General features: G+C 45.7%; 1 protein-coding gene across 7 annotated transcripts in view; it reads right to left on the bottom strand.

Annotated features, from left to right (window-relative positions):
- pcsk5b (proprotein convertase subtilisin/kexin type 5b) overlaps positions 1–21539 on the bottom strand; it is a 67143-nt gene that overhangs the window by 23886 nt on the left and 21718 nt on the right. For 4 of the 7 annotated variants that reach the window (XM_045706948.1, XM_045706950.1, XM_045706951.1 and 1 more), the window contains 12 exons: positions 20061–20161; positions 18373–18476; positions 17319–17436; positions 16009–16197; positions 15564–15700; positions 15235–15360; positions 9707–9809; positions 8469–8662; positions 8108–8192; positions 3941–4044; positions 3685–3823; positions 1359–1445 (listed from right to left, as the gene is read on the bottom strand). In XM_045706948.1, coding sequence (XP_045562904.1) covers positions 1359–1445; positions 3685–3823; positions 3941–4044; positions 8108–8192; positions 8469–8662; positions 9707–9809; positions 15235–15360; positions 15564–15700; positions 16009–16197; positions 17319–17436; positions 18373–18476; positions 20061–20161 — 1487 coding nt within the window. The remainder of the gene's footprint in view (positions 1–1358; positions 1446–3684; positions 3824–3940; positions 4045–8107; positions 8193–8468; positions 8663–9706; positions 9810–15234; positions 15361–15563; positions 15701–16008; positions 16198–17318; positions 17437–18372; positions 18477–20060; positions 20162–21539) is intronic. The other 3 variants (XM_014172187.2, XM_014172189.2, XM_014172190.2) reach the window with 1 other exon arrangement.

Here is a 21539-nt window from a genome sequence, read left to right as displayed (position 1 = left end):
CCTGGGCCATATGCAGCGTTCCTCACTGAGTTACCCGAATTCCTATCGGACCATGTAGTCATCGCAGATAATATTCTAATTTTTGGTGACTTTAATATTCACATGGAAAAGTCCACAGACCCATTCCAAAAGGCTTTCGGAGCCATCATCAACTCAGTGGGTTTTGTCCAACATGTCTCCGGACCTACTCACTGCCACAGTCATACTCTGGACCTAGTTTTGTCCCATGGAATAAATGTTGTGGATCTTAATGTTTTTCCTCATAATCCTGGACTATCGGACCACCATTTTATTACGTTTGCAATCGCAACAAATAATCTGCTCCGACCCCAACCAAGGAGCATCAGAAGTCGTGCTATAAATTCTCAGACAACACAAAGATTCCTTGACGCCCTTCCAGACTCCCTCTGCCTGCCCAAGGACATCAGAGGACAAAAATCAGTTAACCATCTAACTGAGGAACTCAATTTAACCTTGCACAATACCCTAGATGCAGTTGCACCCCTAAAAACATTTGTCATAAGAAACTAGCTCCCTGGTATACAGAAAATACCCGAGCTCTGAAGCAAGCTTCCAGAAAATTGGAACGGAAAAGCCGCCACACCAAACTGGAAGTCTTCCGACGAGCTTGGAAAGACAGTACCGTGCAGTATCGAAGAGCCCTCACTGCTGCTCGATCATCCTATTTTTTTCAACCTAATTGAGGAAAATAAGAACAATTCCACATTTCCTTTTGATACTGTCGCAAAGCTAACTAAAAAGCAGCAATCCCCAAGAGAGGATGGCTTTCACTTTAGCAGTAATAAATTCAAGAACTTCTTTGAGGAAAAGATCATGATCATTAGAAAGCAAATTACGGACTCCTCTTTAAATCTGTGTATTCCTCCAAAGCTCATCCTGAGTCTGCACAACTGTCCCAGGATCAAGGGAGACACTCAAGCGTTTTAGTACTATATATATATCTCTTTACACAATGATGAAAATAATCATGGCCTCTAAACCATCAAGCTGCATACTAGACCCTATTCCAACTAAAACTACTGAAAGAGCCGCTTCCTGTGCTTGGCCCTCCTATGTTGAACATAATAAACGGCTCCACCGGATGTGTACCAAACTCACTAAAAGTGGCAGTAATAAAGCCTCTCTTGAAAAAGCCAAACCATGACCCAGAAAATAAAAAATAAACTAAATCTGCCTATATCGAATCTCCAATTCCTCTCCAAAAAATAAATAAAAAATAAAAAAGCTGTTACGCAGCAATTCACTGCCTTCCTGAAGACAATGTATACGAAATGCTTCAGTCTGGTTTTAGACCCCATCATAGCACGGAGACTGCACTTGTGAAGGTGGTAAATTACCTTTTAATAGCGTCAGACCGAGGCTCTGCATCTGTCCTCGTGCTCCTAGACCTTAGTGCTGCTTTTGATACCATCGATCGCCACATTCTATTGGAGAGATTGGAAACCCAAATTGGTCTACACAGACAAGTTCTGGCCTGGTTTAGAGCTTATCTGTCGGAAAGATAACAGTTTGTCTCTGTGATGGTCAACTGTACATTTCGGTGTTCCTCAAGGTTCCGTTTCAGGACCACTATTGTTTTCACTATATATTTTACCTCTTGGGGATGTCATTCGAAAACATGATGTAACTTGCAATGCTATGCGGATGACACACAGGTGTACATTTCAATGAAACATGGTGAAGCCCCAAAATTGCCCTCGCTAGAAGCCTGTGATGTTCATCGGAGGGGAAAGATTGTAGTCCAGCATAAGGAAGTGGATGGCTGCAAACATTCTACTTTTAAACTCGGACAAAACAGAGATGCTTGTTCTAGGTCCCAAGAAACAAAGAGATCTTCTGTTGAATCTGACAATTAATCTTGATGGTTGTACAGTCGTCTCAAATAAAACTGTGAAGGACCTCGGCGTTACTCTGAACCCTGATCTCTCTTGACGAACATATCAAGATTGTTTCAAGGACAGCTTTTTTACCATCTGCATAACATTGCAAAGATCAGAAATGTTCTGTCAAAAATGTATGCAGAAAAATGAATCCATGCTTTTGTTACTTCTAGGTTAGACAACTGCAATGCTCTACTTCCCGGCTACCCGGATAAAGCACTAAAACTTCAGTTAGTGCTAAATACGGCTGCTAGAATCCTAACTAGAACCCCAAAATTTGATCATATTACTCCAGTACTAGCCTCCCTACACTGGCTTCCTGTTAAGGCAAGGGCTGATTTCAAGGTTTTACTGCTAACCTACAAAGCATTAGGTGGGAGCAAGCCCATGCATCTTTCCGATTTGATTCTGCCGTACATATCTACACGTACAAGACGCAGGCCTCCTAATTGTCCCTAGAATTTCTAAGCAAACAGCTGGAGGCAGGGCTTTCTCCTATAGAGCTATATTTCTATGGAATGGTCTGCCTACCCATGTGAGAGACGCAGACTCGGTCTCAACCTTTAAGTCTTTATTGAAGACGCATCTCTTCAGTAGGTCCTGTGATTGAGTGTAGTCTGGCCCAGGAGTGTGAATGTGAACGGAAAGGCACTGGAGCAACGAACCGCCCTTGCTGTCTCTGCCTAGCCGGTTCCACTCTCTCCACTGGGATTCTCTGCCTCTAACCCTATTACAGGGGCCGAGTCACTGGCTTACTGGTGCTCTTCCTTGCCGTCCCTAGGAGGGGTGCGTCACTTGAGTGGGTTGAGTCACTGACGTGGTCTTCCTGTCTGGGTTGGCGCCCCCCCTTGGGTTGTGCCGTGGCGGAGATCTTTGTGGGCTATACTCGGCCTTGTCTCAGGATGGTAAGTTGGTGGTTGAAGGTATCCCTCTAGTGGTGTGGGGGCTGTGCTTTGGCAAAATGGGTGGGGTTATATCCTGCCTGTTTGGCCCTGTCCGGGGGTATCATCGGATGGGGCCACAGTGTCTCCTGACCCCTCCTGTCTCAGAATCCAGTTTTTACGTTGCAGTAGTTTGTGTCGGGGGGCTAGGGTCAGTCTGTTAAATCTGGAGTATTTCTCCAGTGTCCTGTGTGAATTTAAGTATGCTCTCTCTAATTCTCTCTCTCGGAGGACCTGAGCCCTAGGACCATGCCTCAGGACTACCTGGCATGATGACTCCTTGCTGTCCCCAGTCCACCTGGCCGTGCTGCTGCTCCAGTTTCAACTGTTCTGCCTGCGGCTATGGAACCCTGACCTGTTCACCGGTCGTGCTACCTGTCCCAGACCTGCTGTTTTCAACTCTCTAGAGACAGCAGGAGCGGTAGAGATACTCTCAATGATCGGCTATGAAAAGCCAACTGACATTTACTCCTGAGGTGCTGACCTGTTGCACCCTCGACAACTACTGTGATTATTATTATTATTATTATTATTATTATTATTTGACCATGCTGGTCATTTATGAACATTTGAACATCTTGGCCATGTGCTGTTATAATCTCCACCCGGCACAGCCAGAAGAGGACTGGCCACCCCTCATAGCCTGGTTTCTCTCTAGGTTTCTTCCTAGGTGTTGGCCTTTCTAGGGAGTTTTTCCTAGCTACCGTGCTTCTTCACCTGCATTGCTTGCTGTTTGGGGTTTTAGGCTGGGTTTCTGTACAGCACTTTGTGACATCAGCTGATGTAAGAAGGGCTATATAAATAAATTTGATTTGGAGTTTGTATGCGTCAAGCAGACTCACTTCCTGCAGGACTTGTTGACGTCGCCGTTGTCCGAGGTCTGTTCAGACATGTAGTATCCCACGCTGCAGGTGGACACACAGCGCCACTCCTCCAAGAAGTAGCCCTCTGCACACTTGTTACACGCCTCCATCCCCGTGCCTGCAGACAGAGGGAGACTGTGAGCAGTGCACAAACTTCACTTTGGGCAAAATATAGATTTTTACTTTGGTCAACTGACTGGGAGGGACCATCTTTACTTTATGAAGGGAGCTTTACCTGCACAGGTGGCACACGCTCGGTGGCACTGCTCGCAGGTCCTCCTGTGGCCATTATAGTAGGTCCCGGGGTCACAGGTCATCTGACATTTATTCCCCTGAAGACTGGAGAGAGCAATACACTGAATTACAAAGGCACACGTTAGTACACAACACACTTCACTAGCAACCGGTCCCTTTTTTCATACATTTGTCTCATACATCAAATTAAAATCATAAACTATACATTAGTCCAGTGGTCTTCAAACCTCTCCTCGGATGTCCTCCCCAGACATTTCCCAATTTTTTTGTAACCCTGAACTAGCTCACCTTGATTGACCTATTCAAGGGCTTGATTAGTGAACAAGTCGAATCAGGTGTGCTACCTGTGGAATAGTTCAAATACTTGGAACGGCTTGGGATCCCAGAGGAGAGGTATGAAAAAATATATATAATGTTTAAGAACAGCACTAAAGGTTCTAAACTAGGAGGTCTTCACGGATATATCCTAACCCGATTACCAGAGATCCAACCCAGTATCCGAACAGGTCCAAAATTATGTAATTGACCCTTGGATCCCAGGTCGGCTCACGCTCGGTGGACACTGACCTCGAATCGGTGTGAAAATATCCAAAATACCAACCAGATCCGAAATTATATTAGAAGAAAATATACAAAAAATAAGAATAAATCACCTCTATGCATGGCAATTTGTTCAGTCTAAAGCATTAATCTCTACTCCACCTGTCTGCCTCTTACCTTCGCTGGCTTCATCTCTTGCTATAGCGAACTTGCAACATTGTTTCAACTGGGCCCTCATGGTTTCCCGTGCCAATGAGCTCGGAACAGACAGACTATTTTATGACGTTTCCACTGGAGATATGGGATCAGCAACATGTTGCTATGTCACACCAGGGCAAGGAGGTTAAGCATATCGAGAAGGTGAGAATTGTGTCCTTTGTGAAGATAATCCTTCCACCTGACAGATGTGACATATCACACAGGTGCACCTTGTGCTGGGGACAATAAAAGGCCACTAAAATGTGCAGTTGTGTCACAACACAATGCCACAGATGTCTCAAGTTGAGTGTGCAATTGGCATGATGACTGCAGGAATGTTCACCAGAGCTTTTTCCAGATAATTGAATGTTAATTTCTCTACCAAACGCCACCTCCAACGTTATTTTAGAAAATTTGGTAGTATGTCCAACCGGCCCCACAACCACATGTAACCAAGACAGCCCAGTTTTCCGCCACACACGGCTTCTTCACCTGCGGGATCGTCGGGGGGAGGAGTATTTCTGTCTGTAATAAAGCCTTTTTGTGGGGAAAAACTCCTAATTGGCTGGGCCTAGCTTCCAAGTTGGTGGGCCTATGCCTTCCTACGCCCACCCACGCCTGCGCCCCTGCCCAGTCATGTGAAATCCATAGATTAGGGCCTAATGAATATATTTCAATTGACGGATTTCCTTATATGAACTGTAACATGTTGCGTTTATATTTTTGTTCAGTATATATCAAAAATAAAGATTAACAAAGGGAAAACTCAACGAATGCACACAAATCTGTGGGAGAAAGAAAACTTCTTTGCCACACACCTTTTTGTGTCAACATTTTAAATTAGGGATGCATTTATGAAAATACTAAGCTGTAGTGTAGATCAACTCTATTTTAGATAGGCCAACAACCAGAAAATGCATGTGAAACATTAACATTCACTGCCTGCCAGACAAGTCAATTCTGCTGGCATGCACAGCAATAAAGCTGCAATTTTAATCTTTCAAATCCATTTGAGTCCGATACAGACCCGACCCAATTTGGATCCGATTCACACTCATCTGACATATTCTGGGTCGGATCTGGTCCACCTCGGAACCGAATCGGATATACAGTGCATTGGGAAAGTATTCAGACTCCGACTTTTCACATTTTGTTACATTACAGCCTTATTCTACACACAATACCCCATAATGACAAAGCGAAAACATTTCTAAAAACCTGTTTTTGCTTTGTCATTATGGGGTATTGTGTGTGTGTTATATACATACATACATACATAGCTCCAAAAAATAAAGGGAACACTTATACAACACATCCTAGATCTGAATGAAAGAAATAATCTTATTAAATACTTTTTTCTTTACATAGTTGAATGTGCTGACAACAAAATCACACAAAAATCAATGGAAATCCAATTTATCAACCCATGGAGGTCTGGATTTGGAGTCACACTCAAAATTAAAGTGGAAAACCACACTACAGGCTGATCCAACTTTGATGTAATGTCATTAAAATGAGGCTCAGTAGTGTGTGTGGCCTCCACGTGCCTATATGACCTCTCTACAACGCCTGGGCATGCTCCTGATGAGGTGGCAGATGGTCTCCTGAGGGATCTCCTCCCAGACCTGGACTAAAGCATCCACCAACTCCTGGACAGTCTGTGGTGCAACGTGGCGTTGGTGGATGGAGCGAGACATGATGTCCCAGATGTGCTCAATTGGATTCAGGTCTGGGGAACGGGCAGGCCAGTCCATAGCACCAATGCCTTCCTCTTGCAGGAACTGCTGACACACTCCAGCCACATGAGGTCTAGCATTGTCTTGCATTAGGAGGAACCCAGGGCCAACCGCACCAGCATATGGTCTCACAAGGGGTCTGAGGATCTCATCTCGGTACCTAATTGCAGTCAGGCTACCTCTGGCGAGCACATGGAGGGCTGTGCGGCCCCCCAAAGAAATGCCACACCACACCATGACTGACCCACCGCCAAACCGGTCATGCTGGAGGATGTTGCAGGCAGCAGAACGTTCTCCACGGCGTCTCCAGACTCTGTCACATGTGCTCAGTGTGAACCTGCTTTCATCTGTGAAGAGCACAGGGCGCCAGTGGCGAATTTGCCAATCTTGGTGTTCTCTGGCAAATGCCAAACGTCCTGCACGGTGTTGGGCTGTAAGCACAACCCCCACCTGTGGACGTCGGGCCCTCATACCACCCTCATGGAGTCTTTTTCTGACCGTTTGAGCAGACACATGCACATTTGTGGCCTGCTGGAGGTCATTTTGCAGGGCTCTGGCAGTGCTCCTCCTTGCACAAAGGCGGAGGTAGCGGTCCTGCTGCTGGGTTGTTGCCCTCCTACGGCCTCCTCCACGTCTCCTGATGTACTGGCCTGTCTCCTGGTAGCGCCTCCATGCTCTGGACACTACGCTGACAGACACAGCAAACCTTCTTGCCACAGCTCGCATTGATGTGCCATCCTGGATGAGCTGCACTACCTGAGCCACTTGTGTGGGTTGTAGACTCCGTCTCATGCTACCACTAGAGTGAAAGCACCGCCAGCATTCAAAAGTGACCAAAACATCAGCCAGGAAGCATAGGAACTGAGAAGTGGTCTGTGGTTACCACCTGCAGAACCACTCCTTTATTGGGGGTGTCTTGCTAATTGCCTATAATTTCCACCTGTTGTCTATTCCATTTGCACAACAGCATGTGACAGCATTGTCAATCAGTGTTGCTTCCTAAGTGGACAGTTTGATTTCACAGAAATGTGATTGACTTGGAGTTACATTGTGTTGTTTAAGTGTTCCCTTTATTTTTTTGAGCAGTAATATATTTATTTATTTTTAATTTTTTTATTACTGGGTCCTGTTGGTGTATGATGGGAATTTCACTTAGGTTTGGATCTCAATTTTAGGATCAGAGAAGACCTCTATTCTAAACCTCATTCTGAGAAGTTGCTGCGAGGACAGGTTTCTGTGGTGAGCGGAGCTGAAAAACAACTGGACTGGGTTATATTGGCTCTGTTTCCCAGAAAGGATTTGTGTTTCTGTCCTCCCTCTCCTGTGAATGGTGAACAAGAGTGACTGTCTGTGGTCTTGCAGGCGTTCGGAAGGATTACTGCACGTGTTACCACACGCTGTCTCAGACAGCACTGAAAACTAGCAGGAGTAAGTCAGGCTGGATTCAAGACAATGTTTTGAAACACTTCAAAGTGTTTGGTTCTCATTAACTGACGCGCTTTGGAACTGCCCCTCCGAGGGCAAGTGTGGTGGCGGTGATAATCAAAAACTCCAGGGACACATGAAAATGTCACTGGACCGTTTAGTGATTCAACTACTACTACAGACCAGCAGTGTGGTTGTGTGTAGGGGGGCTAGAGGTGATGGGTTCAGAGAGAACGTGTTTGGCTTACCTCATCCCTGGTTTGCATTCTGTGCAGATATTAGACGTGGTGCACTTCTTGCAGTTCTCGTTGCATCTCCTGCACATGTTGGAATCTGTAACACGAAAGAAGACGTCTAGTCACATAGGGGCCAAAGAGGCATTGGAAGTGTTAGGGGGGATTGGTGTTGGGGTCGGTGTCAGCGGTGGGTAAGGGAGAAGAGGCGGAGTTTGAGGATGGTGGAGGGGAAGGGCGGATTCAAATCTGTGCCTCAAGGTTTCATACCTGGGACACCAGGTCATTGGTTGGTTTTCTAGCCAAATCAATCAACCAATTGCCTTCAAGGCACGTCAAGGCCCATATTAGAATATTCCTTGTGTGTGCGACTTGCCGTGGTCCAGATAGAAGCCGTCCACACAGCTGGCCACACAGTTGTTGGAGCCCTCGTTAAGGTGGAAGCCCGGTCTGCAGGTGGAGCACTGGTCGCTACGGCTACCAACACACATCTCACACAGAGATGAACACTTCTTACAGCGCTTCCTGTCGTCGCGGAAAAACCCGGATGGGCACTCCGACACGCACGTCCTGCAGCGGAGTGGAGAAAGAGGGAGAAGGACGGGACAGAGAGAGAGGAGAAATATGTTATCGGCTATTCAGGAACAGGCTAAAGGAAAGGAACGGAATGCTAGATTTTTGCACTCTGACCGCTGACTCTGTTTGAACAAGGTGATAAACCAAAATCCACTAGATTATAGAATAACAACCCCTCTCCCCTCATGGGAGCAAACAAAGTTCATGGCCTGAAATTATACGCCGCGTATATTTCCGTGCGTATCAGATTTGTGACTGCATAAGCGTGGGAGTGTTTGTGCGTTTCTGGACGGTGAACAGGTGCCTTCTTTTAAAGCACATCTGTTAGATAACTTCATAAACCGCCTTTGCCCCGTCGATCTCACGCTGTTTTTTAATAAATGTAAAACTGTGTGCTCCAAAACTTCTCCCACTTCAGAGCCCCCTCCCCCTCCACTCACATCCCCACCCGTTAGGCGAGGTCATCAAAGAGAAACATAGGGATATAATTATGAGCATTAGCGTCAGTACCCCCCCTTTCCTTCCACCACTCCCAAACCAGCTACATTAAGCACTCAGGGGTTGGAAGTAGTGGAAAAACATTGTATTCTTAAGATGGCTTTTACAACATAAGACAGAGGCACCTGCACACCCCTCTTGTTTATTAGTGTACTGTGTAATGTGCTCGCAGACATACGCAATTACAGTGGACTTAGATCTCCACTGCACACATTCACAGGTCAACCACCCCCTTTACACACACACACACACACACACACACACACACACACACATTTTGGAAAACGATTTGTTTATGGTACGCCTTACTCTACGGAGCATGGCCTTGTAAGAATGAATGGTTCTCACCGTGTGGCAATTGTCGGGTCACCACCGACTTCAATCAGAGCAAACGAGTGAGACAAGAGAGGCGCAATGTCCCTGACACTGCAGTCTTTTGACCAATCAGATCATCTGCCAATAACTGGGAAAAAGATCAGAATTGAGCTGCCTGTGTAAACACAGCCTATGACTAGGCAGCCAGAACACTGACATTCTAACCTGGTGTTGTTCTTGAACTTGAGGAAGTAATGGAGGCAGTTGATGCACTGGTGAGGTCCGGGGCCTTCACAGCCGTTCTCGTTGCACTCACTGTTACAGAGCCCTGGTGAAGAGGATATGTTATACAGAGCATTATGGGTACTGTAATACACCATGCTACGGGGGGTGGGGAGGTTAGTTGACTTTATGAATGAGAAAACTGGGTGCGACTAGAGGGAGGTGACTGGCATTCCAACCCATAATTCTACGTTCTGAAGAAACAACCATGTAGTGTGATGTTAGGGTGCATTGTCTGATGTGTACTACAGCGAATCACATTACCGTTAGAGAAGTAGAAAGTCTTCAGTGTCTTGTGTAATATTCTCCTATTGCTAGGTCTGTTTGAGTGAGTGAGAGTGTGGAAGGTGTTCCTGTTGTGCAGAAGGCAGGAGAGTGTTATGTCTAACGAGTGTAAAAAAGTTGGGGGTGTTTATGTTCTGCTATCATGGCTGTGGCTGATCACACTGGCTAATGACTATCAGCTGCCTGCTCACAACCCTGCAGGAGAAACCCAGAGGTAGAGAAAGGGGGAGAATAGAAAGAAAATGTGTACTTTTCCTACTAGCACAGACTTTGCTGATAAAGAAGTTATGGAGAGAGCTATAGCTATAAAAGGAAAATGGTTCAAGGTAGTGCGAGATAGTAACCATAGGAGGTACAGTGCACTTGGAAAGTATTCAGTCCCTGTTACAACCATTTAGTCACGGTAATTAGGCTTCTCCAAGCTCTGATGCTGCTGATGGTCATTAGTAGCCTACCAAACTTGCTAGCTGCCTGGTACTCGAAAATCTAATCAAACACTTCATGAGAGCCCATGAGCTCATATTGTGCAACACTTCTATAGGTTACGCAATTGTGTGAGAAAACTGATCTGGGGAAGGGTAACAAAAAAATAAAATCTGCAGCATCGAAGGTCTCAAGAACAGTGGCATCCATCATTTTTAAATGGAAGAAGTTTGAGATCTGTCTACAGTTGAAGTCGGAAGTTTACATACACTTAGGTTGGAGTCATTAAAACTTGTTTTTCAACCACTCCACAAATTTCTTGTTAACAAACTATAGTTTTGGCAAGTCGGTTAGGTCATCTACTTTGTGCATGACACAAGTAATTTTTTTCCAACAATTGTTTACAGACAAATTATTGCACTGTATCATAATTCCAGTGGGTCAGAAGTTTACATACACTAAGCTGACTGTGCCTTTAAACAGCTGGGAAAATTCCAGAAAATTATGTCATGGCTTTAGAAGCTACTGATAGACTAATTGACATCATTTGAGTCAATTGGAGGTGTACCTGTGGATGTATTTCAAGGCCTACCTTCAAACTCAGTGCCTCTTCGCTTGACATCATGGGAAAATCAAAAGAAATCAGCCAAGACCTCAGAAAATAAATTGTAGACCTCCACAAGCCTGGTTCATCCTTGGGAGCCATTTCCAAATGCCTGAACGTACCATGTTCATCTGTACAAACAATAGCACACAAGTATAAACACCATAGGAACACACTGCCGTCATACCGAGCTCGTGCTACTAGGTGACCTAAACTGGGACATCCTTAACACCCCAGCCATCCTACAATCCAAGCTTGATGCCCTCAATCTCACACAAATTATTAATGAACCCACCAGGTACCACCCCAAAGCCGTAAACACTGGCACCCTCATAGATATTATCCTAACAAACTTGCCCTCTAAATACACCTCTGCTGTTTTCAACCAAGATCTCAGCGATCACTGCCTCATTGCCTGCATCCGTAATGGGTCAGCGGCCAAACGACCTCCACTCATCACTGTCAAACGCTCCCTGAAACATTTCAGCGAGCAAGCCTTTCTAATCGACCTGGCCCTGGTATCCTGGAAGGATATTGACCTCATCTCGTCATGTAGAGGATGCCTGGTTATTTTTTTTAAATGCCTTCCTCACCATCTTAAATAAGCATGCCCCTTTCAAGAAATTTAGAACCAGGAACAGATAGATCTGGGGAGAACCAAGGGCTAACTGCCCTTAACGAACACAAAAACATCCTGTGGTGTTCTGCATTAGCATCGAACAGCCCCGTGATACCAAACTTTTCAGGGAAGTTAGAAACCAATATACACAGGCAGTTAGAAAAGCCAAGGCTAGCTTTTTCAAGCAGAAATTTGCTTCCTGCAACACAAATTAAAAAAAGTTCTGGGACATTGTAAAGTCCATGGAGAATAAGAACACCACCTCCCAACTGCACTGAGGATAGGAAACTCTGTCACCACCGATAAACCCACTATAATTGAGAATTTCAATAAGCATTTTTCTACAGCTGGCCATGCTTTCCACCTGGCTACCCCTACTGCAGTCAACAGCACTGCACCCCCCACAGCTACTCGCCCAAGCCTTCCCCATTTCTCCTTCTCCCAAATCCATTCAGCTGATGTTCTGAAAGAGCTGCAAAATCTGGACCCCTACAAATCAGCCGGGCTAGACAATCTGGACCCTTTCTTGCTAAAATGATCTGCCGAAATTATTGCAACCCCTATCACTAGCCTGTTCAACCTCTCGTGTCGCCTGAGATTCCCATAGATTGGAAAGCAGCTGCTGTCATCCCCCTCTTCAAAAGGAGGGGACACTCTTGACCCAAATTGCTACGGACCTATATCCATCCTACCCTGCCTTTCTAAGGTCTTCGAAAGCCAAGTCAACAAACAGATTACCGACCATTTCGAATCCCACCGCACCTTCTACGCTATGCAATCTGGTTTCAGAGCTGGTCATGGGTGCACCTCAGCCATGCTCAAGGTCCTAAACGATATCGTAACCGCCATCGATAAGAAACAATACTGTGCTGCCGTATTCATTGACCTGGCCAAAGCTTTCGACTCTGTCAATCACCACATCCTCATCGGCAGACTCAATAGCCTTGGTTTCTCAAATGATTGCGTCGCCTGGTTCACCAACTACTTCTGTGATAGAGTTCAGTGTGTCAAATCGGAGGGCCTGTTGTCCGGACCTCTGGCAGTCTATGGGGGTGCCACAGGGTTAAATTCTTGGGCCAACTCTTTTCTCTGTATACATCAATGATGTCGCTCTTGCTGCTGGTGAGTCTCTGATCCACCTCTACGCAGACACCATTCTGTATACTTCTGGCGCTTCTTTGGACATTGTGTTAACAACCCTCCAGACGAGCTTCAATGCCATACAACTCTCCTTCCGTGGCCTCCAACTGCTCCTAAATACAAGTAAAACTAAATGCATGCTCTTCAACCGATCGCTGCCCGCACCTGCCCGCCTGTCCAGCATCACTACTCTGGACGGTTCTGACTTAGAATATGTCGACAACTACAAATACCTAGGTGTCTGGTTAGACTGTAAACTCTCCTTCCAGATTCACATCAAACATCTCCAATCCAAAGTTAAATCTAGAATTGGCTTCCTATTTCGCAACAAAGCATCCTTCACTCATGTTGCCAAACATACCCTCGTAAAACTGACCATCCTACCGATCCTCGACTTCGGCGATGTCATTTACAAAATAGCCTCCAATACCCTACTCAACAAACTGGATGCAGTCTATCACAGTGCCATCCGTTTTGTCACCAAAGCCCCATATACTACCCACCACTGCGACCTGTACACTCTCGTTGGCTGGCCTTCGCTTCATAATCGTCGCCAAACCCACTGGCTCCAGGTCATCTACAAGACCCTGCTAGGTAAAGTCCCCCCTTATCTCCGCTCACTGGTCACCATAGCAGCACCCACCCGTAGCACTCGCTCCAGCAGGTATATCTCTCTCTAGTCACCCCGAAAGCCAATTCCTCCTTTGGCCGTCTCTCCTTCCAGTTCTCTGCAGAACTGAAAAAGCATGTGCGAGCAAGGAGGCCTACAAACCTGAATTAATTACACCAGCGCTGTCAGGAGGAATGGACCAAAATTCACCCAACTTATTGTGGGAAGCTTGTGGAAGGCTACCCGAAACGTTTGACCCACGTTAAACAATTTAAAGGCAATGCTACCAAACACTAATTGAGTGCATGTAAACTTCTGACCCACTGGGAATGTGATGAAAGAAATAAAAGCTGAAATAAAATCAATCACTCTATTATTCTGACATTTCACATTCTTAAAATAAAGTGGTGATCCTAACTGACCTAAAACAGGGAATTTTTACTAGGATTAAATGTCAGGAATTGTGAAAAACTGAGTTTAAATGCATTTGGCTAAGGCGTATGTAAACTTCCGACTTCAACTGTATCCATCTATGTGATGGGATGTATAGACATTTTGGAAAGTACGTGGATAGAATATTTTGTATATCTGTAGAATATATAGGATAGAATAGTACATATACAGTACAGCAATAGTTTAATAGGATGGCATTGACTAGAAGACAGACTCTTCCTAGAGCTGGCCGCCCGGCCAAACTAAGCAATCGGGGAAGAAGGGCCTTGGTCAGGGAGGTGACCAAGAACCTGATGTCGCGCTGACAGAGCTCCTCTGTGGAGATGGGAGAACCTTCCAGAAGGACAACCATCTCTGCAGCACTCCACCAATCAGGCCTTTATGGTCGAGTGGCCAGACCAAAGCCACTCCTCTGTAAAAAGGAACATGACAGCCCGCTTGGAGTTTGCCAAAAGGCACCTAAAGACTCAGACCATGAGAAACAAGATTCTCTGGTCTGATGAAACCAAGATTGAACTCTTTGGCCTGAATGCCAAGCGTCACGCCTGGGGGAAACCTGGCACCATCCCTATGGTGAAGCCTGGTGGTGGCAGAATCATGCTGTGGGGATGTCTTTCAGTGGCAGGGACTGGGAGACTAGTCAGGATTGAGGCAAAGATCAACGGAACAAAGTACAGAAAGATCCTTGATGAAAACCTGCTTCAGAGCGCTCAGGACCTCAGACTGGGGCGAAGGTTCACCTTCCAACAGGACAACAACCCTAAGCACACAGCCAAGACAATGCAGGAGTGGCATCGGGACAAGTCTCCGAATGTTCGAGTGTCCCAGCCAGAGCCCGGACTTGAACCCGATCGAACATCTCTGGAAAGACCTGAAAATAGCTGTGCAGCGTGAGAGGATCTGCAGAGAAAAATGGGAGAAACTTCCCAAATACAGGTGTGCCAAGATTGTAGCACCATACCCAAGACAACTTGAGGCTGTAATTGCTGCCAAAGGTGCTTCAACAAAGTACTGAGTAAAGGGTATTAATACTTATGTAAATGTAATGTTTTTTATTTTTTTATAAACTTACAAACATTTCTAAAAACCTGTTTTTGCGTGTCATTATGGAGTATTGTGTGTAGATTGATGAGGGGAAAAAAACGATTTAATACATTTTAGAATAAGGCTGTAAATTAAGAAAATGTGGAAAAAGGGGTCTGAATACTTTCCAAATGCACTGTAACAAGGTTGCAAACAGATAGGTAAAGAACAGAGAGCGGTAGGGAGAGAGAACTCCTGTATTCTGTCCTCCACCTCTTTCTTTAGTCCCTCCCTCTGTCATATTCTCCACTCACCATTGTACTCCTCAGTGAATTCTTCGTCTGCAGGGGGCTCGGCCGAACGGGGCTTGTCGCTGCGCAGGGAGGAGTACGGGTGCACGGAGGTGCCATATAGAACCAGGGACCACTCCTTCAGCTTACCTGGGGGGTTATGCCGCCCAGCATAGCATCAGCAAAGACAGACGAGAGAAAGGGTGAAAAATTACACATCATTGGTAAAGGTTTACTGCTACACAATATAACTCTGGTTGGTGAGTATCTTTAAGGGGATAGTTCACTTTTTTAAGCATATTTTCCACTGGTGCCGTCGCTTCTTTAGACAGGGCTTCTCTAGTCTACTGTACCTGGGACTTTCTGGCTGCGGAGCTGCGAGGGGGAGTCATGGATCTCCAGGATCCAGTCCCCGGCCGCTTTCTCCCCCCAGCAGTGAGTGGTCATGAACTCCCAGTTCTTAAAGCCCTCCATGGAGTGGTCAAACAACCTAGAGGAGACCACAAGTCAACCACACTTTTTCCTACAAGGGAGAAACCACACGGTTCGACCACAGTAGTAGAAACATGTAGACCAGTGATCTTCATGCCTGGTCCTGGGGAGCCACAGGGATGTGCAGGTTCTTCATATTCCGGTCCAGTACCAACACATCTGGTTAAACTATTTAACGGCTTAATGATTCGTCGAAACAAGTGTGTTAGTGCTGGGATGGAACAAGCCTTCATGCCAGGAGTGAAGAAACCCTGGTGCGTAGTGTAAGAGCGAGCGTAGAAGAGTAGAATTGAAGGGGAGGTTCACCTGTTGCCGAGCAGCTGGGACTTGGTTCCCGAGGGGGACGTGAGGTTGATTGACAGGTCACCGCGGCGCGGGTGTGTGATGGTGATGCGTACGACCACGTGCTCCAGGTAGATGACATGGTGGTTGGAGTTGTCAATGCAGCCAGTGGCCTTGTACACAGAGCGCACCACATGCTCCGGGCGGATCGTCCTGCAGGCAGAGGGAAGCAACCAATCAGGTGTCAGTGTCAGAGCAGTCACCCAATCAGAACCTTAATCTGACGTGTGAGAGGAATTGGAACCCACAGACACAGAGTAGGCGAGCCATGTGCTAGCCAGCTATTATGGATTATTGATGAATCTGAACCGTGGTTTTTTGAGAGCAGCGGGGACGAGTGATATCACAGCTTGGCTCCCAAACACTATGCCAGAATCCACGCCAGCATGCGTGTGGTTTGAGGTGTAGATCTGCATTTAAGTGTGCTTGGGACAGGGGGGACGGGACGGGGGATTGGGAGGACAAGACAAACCCAGATTACGACTTCCCTGGCAGTCTACAGATCTCATGGTTCTCTCCAATACTCCAAGGAGGAGATGGCCCAGACGTTACCAAATGCAATGGAGAGGCCAGCCAAGGGGTGTCTCAGTGCAGAGCCCAGCGGCTGGAAGATGACGTCCGGAGGACAGCTCCAGAGCAAAAATACAGTGTTGCCAAAACACACCCGGTGCTGCCTCACTTCACATACTACAAACACTCCCTCAAAACACACAAACATGATATGCTTCCCATAAGATTCCTATCATCCAGCCATCATGGGGCTGATAGATAGGGAGATCGACTGGGGAACTAGCATGAGGCTAATTGGTTCCATTCAAAGCCAGTAAACTAAACTGTGATTGGCTCGTCAATGTGTTCAACAAGGGCCCAATTAAGCGTCCAGCTGCACAGAAAAAAAAAACAAGCAGATCAAATTGAAAGGGCCTGTAAGTCATCTGGGATGTATGTGCGTGCATGTTTTTTGTGTGTGCGCGCGCACATTAGACCCTCCAGAACTAATGCTTGGCTGGCTCGCAGTGTGCAGGAGCTTGCACAATCCCATACATGTAGGTGCATGAAAACCTCTGGACAAAAACACACACCCAGGGAGAGAGTCAGTAGGCACGAAATGGGAAAATATTCTCCAAAACGGAGTGAAACAACTTTTTGCCCTGATGAACACTACCCTTGGTTGTTGTTTAATATAGTGTTGTAATGTATTTGTCAATAGCTTTGAACAGGTTGGTTGATTGGGTAAGGACAGGAAAGCTAGAGAGGCGTTGGTTGTGTAGTACCTGATCTGGCGGTCGGCACTCTCCACACAGATGTGCTGGGCGGGGACCTGCTTCCATCGCTCCGCCTCCTTTACCATAGCCTCCGCGTCCATCAGACCAAAGCCATACAGGTGGCTGACTGCAAGACACACCCACTCATCAGTCAATCCGAACCATTCAAAACATCAAGTCAATACATACCCCGACCCATATACATATCTATACAGTGTCTGTAGGAAGGCTGCACCACAATTACCACAAATGTGTTGCCTTACAACCTGGGTTGTTATTGAATTCAGATGTAAACATATCCCACCCCCAAAATATCTAGACAGTTTTAACATGTATAACAGCCTGAAATGTTTTCATTCGATAAGCATCTGACTTTCCTATGGCAGAGCTGGAGTCATTTCAACCAGAGGAATGGATAACGACTACAGGATTCTAGTTGACACAGGAGTGGATATTTTTACCTCATTTGAAACATAAGAACATTTTTTAAAGTAAAAATTGTGCAAGGGAATGGGTTCTATGTCACTGTATATGGCTCTGAGTCTATAGTTATTGATGTCATAGAACAAACAATTAAAACAGTATCACAGTTACATATCAATGTCAACCCAATCAACACAGCCAATCAAATATTGTTCCCTCACCCGCTGTTTCATTACGCTGTCACCCTTTTTCTAAACCTCCCCTCTCCATTTTCCTCTGGGTGACATGCTCCCCCCACTTCTCTCTCTCTCTCTCAATTTCCCATTGCTCTTTGAAACAGCCGCTTGGAAAAAGCCCAGACAGACTGGGACTGCAGCCTGGCTGACCCTCAATTCACATACTACAAACACACAAACCTCAAGCACACACTCTCTCTCTCTCTCTCTAATACACACACACACTACAAACACACGTATGAAACAAAGTGCACCACATGGAATGCCTGACAGGTAGTTGGCAGGCAGTGGGATGTTTTATGGTGAGCGACTGGGACAGTCAGGGGTATGAAAGAAAGGGGGGGGGGGGGGAGAGGAGAGTAGCTGAGGTGAAGGCAGGAGAGGAGGCAAGCAGTGTTAAGCACCGTTGTATCCAGCGGCATTGGTCTTCCAGTCAGGGGCATTGAGGTGGCCGGCTCGAGACGTCTTGACGATGATGTGCTGAACATCCCTCCACGACAACAGAGGACTGGGGGATAAATCACAAACACACATTGGTGACCAAATATACACAGACTTAACAGTGTGTGTGTGTGTGTGTGTGTGTGTGTGTACACACACATTTAAAGGTGAATGGATGTGTGTGCGAGAAAAAGAACGCGAGAGAGAGGGGGAGAAGAGAGCGAGATATGTCCATCCATCTCCCCTGTCTGATCTCATGTAAAACTATTACAAGATGGTAGCCATGTGTCCTTTGATGCAAAAACACATATTTAAAAAATTAAATATGTGGGTCACCAAGTTTCCCGGGAATCCCCTCATATGCCGACCAGATGCCTAATTTTTTTTCTCCGTCTCTCATCTCTCCTTCATCCTCTGGGCACAGCATTCCGGAACATTCTAGAAAAGTACTACTCCGCATGGATATATATTTTGTGGAATGGGGAAAACCTTCACAGCTACCCAACGGCAACAAACTCTTGAACACTAGTAGGACAGTATGTGGATGTGTTTCCCTTCCCAGGAGTCATCTGTCCGGACATCTGCCCAACACTCACTCTGGTCAAAGTAAAAAATAAAATAAAAAAAAGAATTCAAGTGAAAACTAGAAGTTGTTAGCCTGGGCGCCATTAATGGTGTAACAGTGTTGCTTCCTTCCCACTCTTTGCCCCAACCTTCGAAGCTTCATCACCCATTGTTCCACAAAAGCCATGGCCCTTGCAGAGCAAGGGATACAACTACTCAGAGCGAGTAACATCACCAATTGAAACGCTTCCAGCGTGCCCCACTAACTAGCTAGCCATTTCACACCGGTTACAATGGCATGTCAATTCCATAAGGACAGAGAGAGGTCTTCTGGAGGGGGAAAGCAGGAGAGTCCCAACTCCAATACCTATCCATAAAAACAGATTCATTGACAAACAAAACCAATCAATCAATAGTTTAACTCCACAACTCCATCCATAATTCAAGTTCTATAAATGTTTCATCATCATTGCCGTGGTGCACTAACTAGGCCATGGCACAGGCATCCTAACATCATTTGAACGCTGCCAGAGTGCGCATACACACAAACTGTTTCAACAGCTCGTTCGGTCCCCACAGACCCGACATCAAACCCAGCTGAATTCCTCAGCGAGCAGAGCGTCTCCTCTGGTGTTCTGACTGAAGTGTAATTATGGTATAAACATACAGGCATAATCTGAGGCGGAGGGAGGAAAGATAAGCTGGATTTCAAATGACAGAGCAGGCCTGCTGGCAGCCCCAGCTCCAGCTCCTCTCGGGTATGTTTATCAAAGTCGACTCCACTCTCTTTCATTCACCAGATAACCACTGATACCATCAGCAGCGCTCGAAGAGAAGTTTGTGTGTGTGTGTGTGTGTGTGTGTGTGTGTGTGTGTGTGTGTGTGTGTGTGTGTAAGTAAGTAAAAGGCAGAGGGGGGGGCAGCAGAGGACAAAAAGAGAAAGTGAAGAAAGGCAAACAGTCAGGAGAGAGAGAACAGTGTGACTGTGATAATGCAGGAAAGCGATGTGTTTGACTGGCTGAGTAAACTGACTGAACTAACTGCAGTGCAGTAGTGTGAGTCCCTGCATTAAGGTTAAGGAGCTTACTTAGCCTCCAGGGCCAGCGCGATGATCCCAGCTGCCATAGGAGCAGAGGCCGAGGTCCCTGTGTGGCTGTCGGTGCAGCGCTGACGCAGATCTGTGGTGATCTACAGAGGGAGGGAGGGATGGAAAGGAGGGGGGTTAAGTCCTGTGGATCAGGGTGAGTTTGAGGCACACCTGAGACTGCATACATTCCAGCTTTGATACTCTAACCTGCTAGAGATGACACGCACACACAAACCTGCTGTTCCCAAAGGTACCCAGGAAATAATTTCCTAGCAAAGAGGACCAAAGGGATTGGGAAATAAAAAAAATATAGCAAAATATATTTTAAACATTTGCATGTAGTCTATCTAGGTCTTTAATGTCCTCGTTTTAAAATAACAATCCTGTATATTTTTCTTAATATCTAAAATATATTCAGTCAGTCCCTCAATGACAGGAGAGAAAAGCTTGGTGTTGTGTGCCAAATCCAGTCAGTCAAAATAAAAGCCATCATTCAAACGGGATCCCTGGCTGACTGACAGGTCACTGTAGAGCTGGATAGGCCACAATTGTGGGCAACTGGGCATTTTTATACATAATAATTGCTCAATTAACTCAGGAACAACACCGGTGTAGAAGCACCTGCTTTCAAAATACATTGTGTCGCTCATTTGCTCAAGTGTTTCTTTTATTTTGGCAGTTAGTCGTATACAGCGTCTTCAGAAAGTATTTACACCCCTTGACTTTGTGTTGTGTTACAGCCTGAATTCAAAATGGATTACATTTAGATTTTTTGGGTCACTGGCCCATAATGTCGAAGTGGAATTAGGTTTTTCAAAACTGTAAAAAATGAGAAGCTGAAATGTTTTCAGTCAATAAGTATTCAACCCCTTTTATGTAAAGCCTAAATAAGTTCAGGAGTAAACATCTGCTTATCAAGTGATAATGATTTGCATGGACTTACTGTTTTTAACATATTTGAATGACTACATCATCTCGGTACCCCACACATACAATTATCTAAGGTCGAGCAGTGAATTTCAAACAGATTCAACCAAAGACCAGGGAGGTTTTCCAAGACCTCGCAAAGGGAACCTATAGGTAGATGGGTAAAAAAACAAAAAACGTTTTAATTGAATATCCCTTTGAGCATGGTGAAGTTAAACTTGGGATGCTGTATCAATACACCCAATCATTACAAAGACACAGGCGTCCTTACTAACTCAGTTGCTGGAGAGGAAGGAAACCACTCAGGGATTTCAACATGAGGCCAACGGTGACTAACAGTTAGTCATTAAACTCTGATAGAAAACTGAGATTGGATCAACATTGTAGTTACTCCACAATACTAACCTAATTGACAAGAGTGTACAGAATACAAATATTCTAAAACTTGGCAAAATAAAGTTAACACTTTGTATTGAGGACATACATTATGTTGTTTGGGACAAAGCCAATGCGACTCCCCATATTTTCAAGCATAGTGGTGGCTGCATCATG

The sequence above is a fragment of the Salmo salar genome, chromosome ssa24 (genome assembly GCF_905237065.1).
Source record: "Salmo salar chromosome ssa24, Ssal_v3.1, whole genome shotgun sequence".
Lineage (NCBI taxonomy): Eukaryota > Metazoa > Chordata > Actinopteri > Salmoniformes > Salmonidae > Salmo > Salmo salar.
This window is presented reverse-complemented; position numbering and strand designations above follow the sequence as displayed.